The following is a 2048-nucleotide window of genomic DNA, read 5'->3' as shown; positions in this document are numbered from 1 at the left end:
GATTTATTGAAAATAAGTGAGTACAAAAGGGAAAAGAAATATATAGTTATATAAATGCAGTTAAAAACATATATATGTGCGATGGTTATAGTAATATGTTAAAGCATATTTTCTCAGAAGAACCGTCATAGAAGTGAAGGTGTTCAGCTTCGTTTGCTAAAAAAAAAAAGAAAAAGAGAAAGCAATATTAAATATTTAAATCAAACATTAAATCTTGAATTAATGGTGATTCTGGTCTACTAAGAAATGTCGAGCCAAGATAACGGCTTACTTCAGATACTCGATGGCTCTGCGGACCCATGGCATATCAGGATTGGCACAGACAAGTTTGTTTTTCACAGTGAGGAAACTGAAATCAGAAAAATTGAGAAGTTTTGAGCATGCAATCACATTCGTAATACCCATTATGTATGTTGTGCTGAAAAACCTTTAACTTACATTGTTGAATTGATGTTGCAGTTGCCTGTGTCGAATTGCATCCAATAGGCTTTCAGGTTCTGTAATCTTATTGGATTGTTAAAATTTTTTGTGCAACAAGGTCCCTGGAAACCTTTGTAAAGAGAGAAAAAAAAACATTGACATGTTAGAGAAAATTTTTGTTTTTCATGTTTCACACTTTGATGCCTCAAAAGTAATATAATACCATAAAGTTAAAATATAATATCTCTATAAAGCTAAAATACTCAGAATTAAGGCTCCTTTAAAATCCCACTTACTGGTTTCGCTGAGAGCTATGAGCAGCAGCAGTGCAAAGACACACACAGTAAGCTTTGCCATCTTCCTCGGTGGTAAATCAGAGAGCTGGTATGGATTGAAAGATGGGATTTAGAGATATGATCTACCTCTGGCTGTGAAGTTTAAATAGGTTGTGACACGGAAGGAAGCCGTCCAACCACTCACCAAGAATGAGTTGGAAAAAACTAGGCTGTGATGTATTTAGGTCAGGCGGGAAGTGTGACGTTCCGTGTACTTTTTACCAACAAATCCCCCCAGTACAAGGCTCCAATGTGTGATATCATGCTATGTCAAGGAAAAAGGCTATTAGAAATTCTAACATTTTTATGAAGTATTCTTTTTACGTCTTCCTCATAGGAAATTACTCAACGTAAATAGTGCAATCCCACTAGTCAATGATTAAAATTTAAACAAAGGTAGTTTCAGCTACACACTTTATGACAACTATATAGGACAAAGTGTTTCATTTGTCATGCATGAAATTAGCTATTAGTGTGATATATATAGAATGACATACTTCAGGTGGGGTTTAAACCATAATTACAATGATTCACTCTGCAAAAGCTTACTCAAAAGTTAACTTTCTAGCAAATATTGTGACTGTATTACAGTAGTTAAATAACATTTCTAATGCAATATTTTGTTTATCTTTGCTTCAAGAACTGATAAATAGATTTATCTGAAGCCTTATGAGAGGTTGCATAATCATTTACCCGCAATTTCAAGAGAAAGAACACAAGAAAACGTACTGCAACCCCAAACCTCATCCTGACCTTATTGTTGTAGCATTATGTTGCAACGTTTGACAGCCATTTTGTTTCTTCATAACCTCATTTATTGTCCTTTATATTCATTACTGTATTTTGCTGACTAGTTTTATAAAGTTTCTAAATCTCACAGACTGAATAAATGTCAGCTTATTGGGTTAAATCATTGCAATGCAGTATTGAAAGGGTCGCTTCATTCCAGGTAAAGATTCAAATGTTGGTTAAACCAGATTTTGAAGCCGGCCAGTCATGTACTGGACAGGAAAGTGTTTCTATAAGATTGCAATCAATCAACATGTAGAAGCAAGTGTTCTCAGTCAGTAGCTCTGTGACGTCAGTAAGATGCATTAGTTAGAATGACTGATCCTTTGTGTGAATTGTCTGAGGTTGTCCTTCAGTTCCATTTGTCTCATTAATCAAGCTGTATTTGTTTGATCTTTGTTTTGTTATTGTTAGAGTGAAACCAGGAAGCAAAATTCCACTGCCATGTTTTAATTCCTTGTGAGAGGATTTAAAGTTCCTATTAAAAAAGCCCGGCTGAAATTA

The 2048-nt window shown here is 34.7% G+C and overlaps 1 protein-coding gene across 1 annotated transcript; it reads right to left on the bottom strand.

Moving 5' to 3' along the window:
* Positions 1-267: 267 nt before the first annotated feature.
* Positions 268-777, bottom strand: LOC107081436 (C-C motif chemokine 5-like). The gene is made up of 3 exons (XM_015369614.1): positions 717-777; positions 439-550; positions 268-349 (listed from the first exon to the last, which is right to left on the bottom strand). The coding sequence occupies exons 1-3, from the start codon at positions 775-777 to the stop codon at positions 268-270; spliced, it is 255 nt and encodes an 84-aa protein (XP_015225100.1).
* Positions 778-2048: the final 1271 nt, after the last annotated feature.

This window comes from Cyprinodon variegatus, unplaced genomic scaffold (genome assembly GCF_000732505.1).
Source record: "Cyprinodon variegatus isolate N-32 unplaced genomic scaffold, C_variegatus-1.0 Scaffold4947, whole genome shotgun sequence".
NCBI classification, from domain to species: domain Eukaryota; kingdom Metazoa; phylum Chordata; class Actinopteri; order Cyprinodontiformes; family Cyprinodontidae; genus Cyprinodon; species Cyprinodon variegatus.
Note: the sequence above shows the minus strand (reverse complement) of the source record. Positions and strands in the feature narration are given on the sequence as shown.

Bases quoted from the DNA above. Each gene is read 5' to 3' on its own strand.
- LOC107081436 (XM_015369614.1), bottom strand. From the start codon at position 777: ATGGCAAAGCTTACTGTGTGTGTCTTTGCACTGCTGCTGCTCATAGCT. The intron at 551-716 runs GTAAGTGGGATT...CTCTTTACAAAG, and splicing joins CATAGCTCTCAGCGAAACCA to GTTTCCAGGGACCTTGTTGC. The intron at 350-438 runs GTAAGTTAAAGG...TTCTGATTTCAG, and splicing joins TGCAACATCAATTCAACAAT to TTTCCTCACTGTGAAAAACA.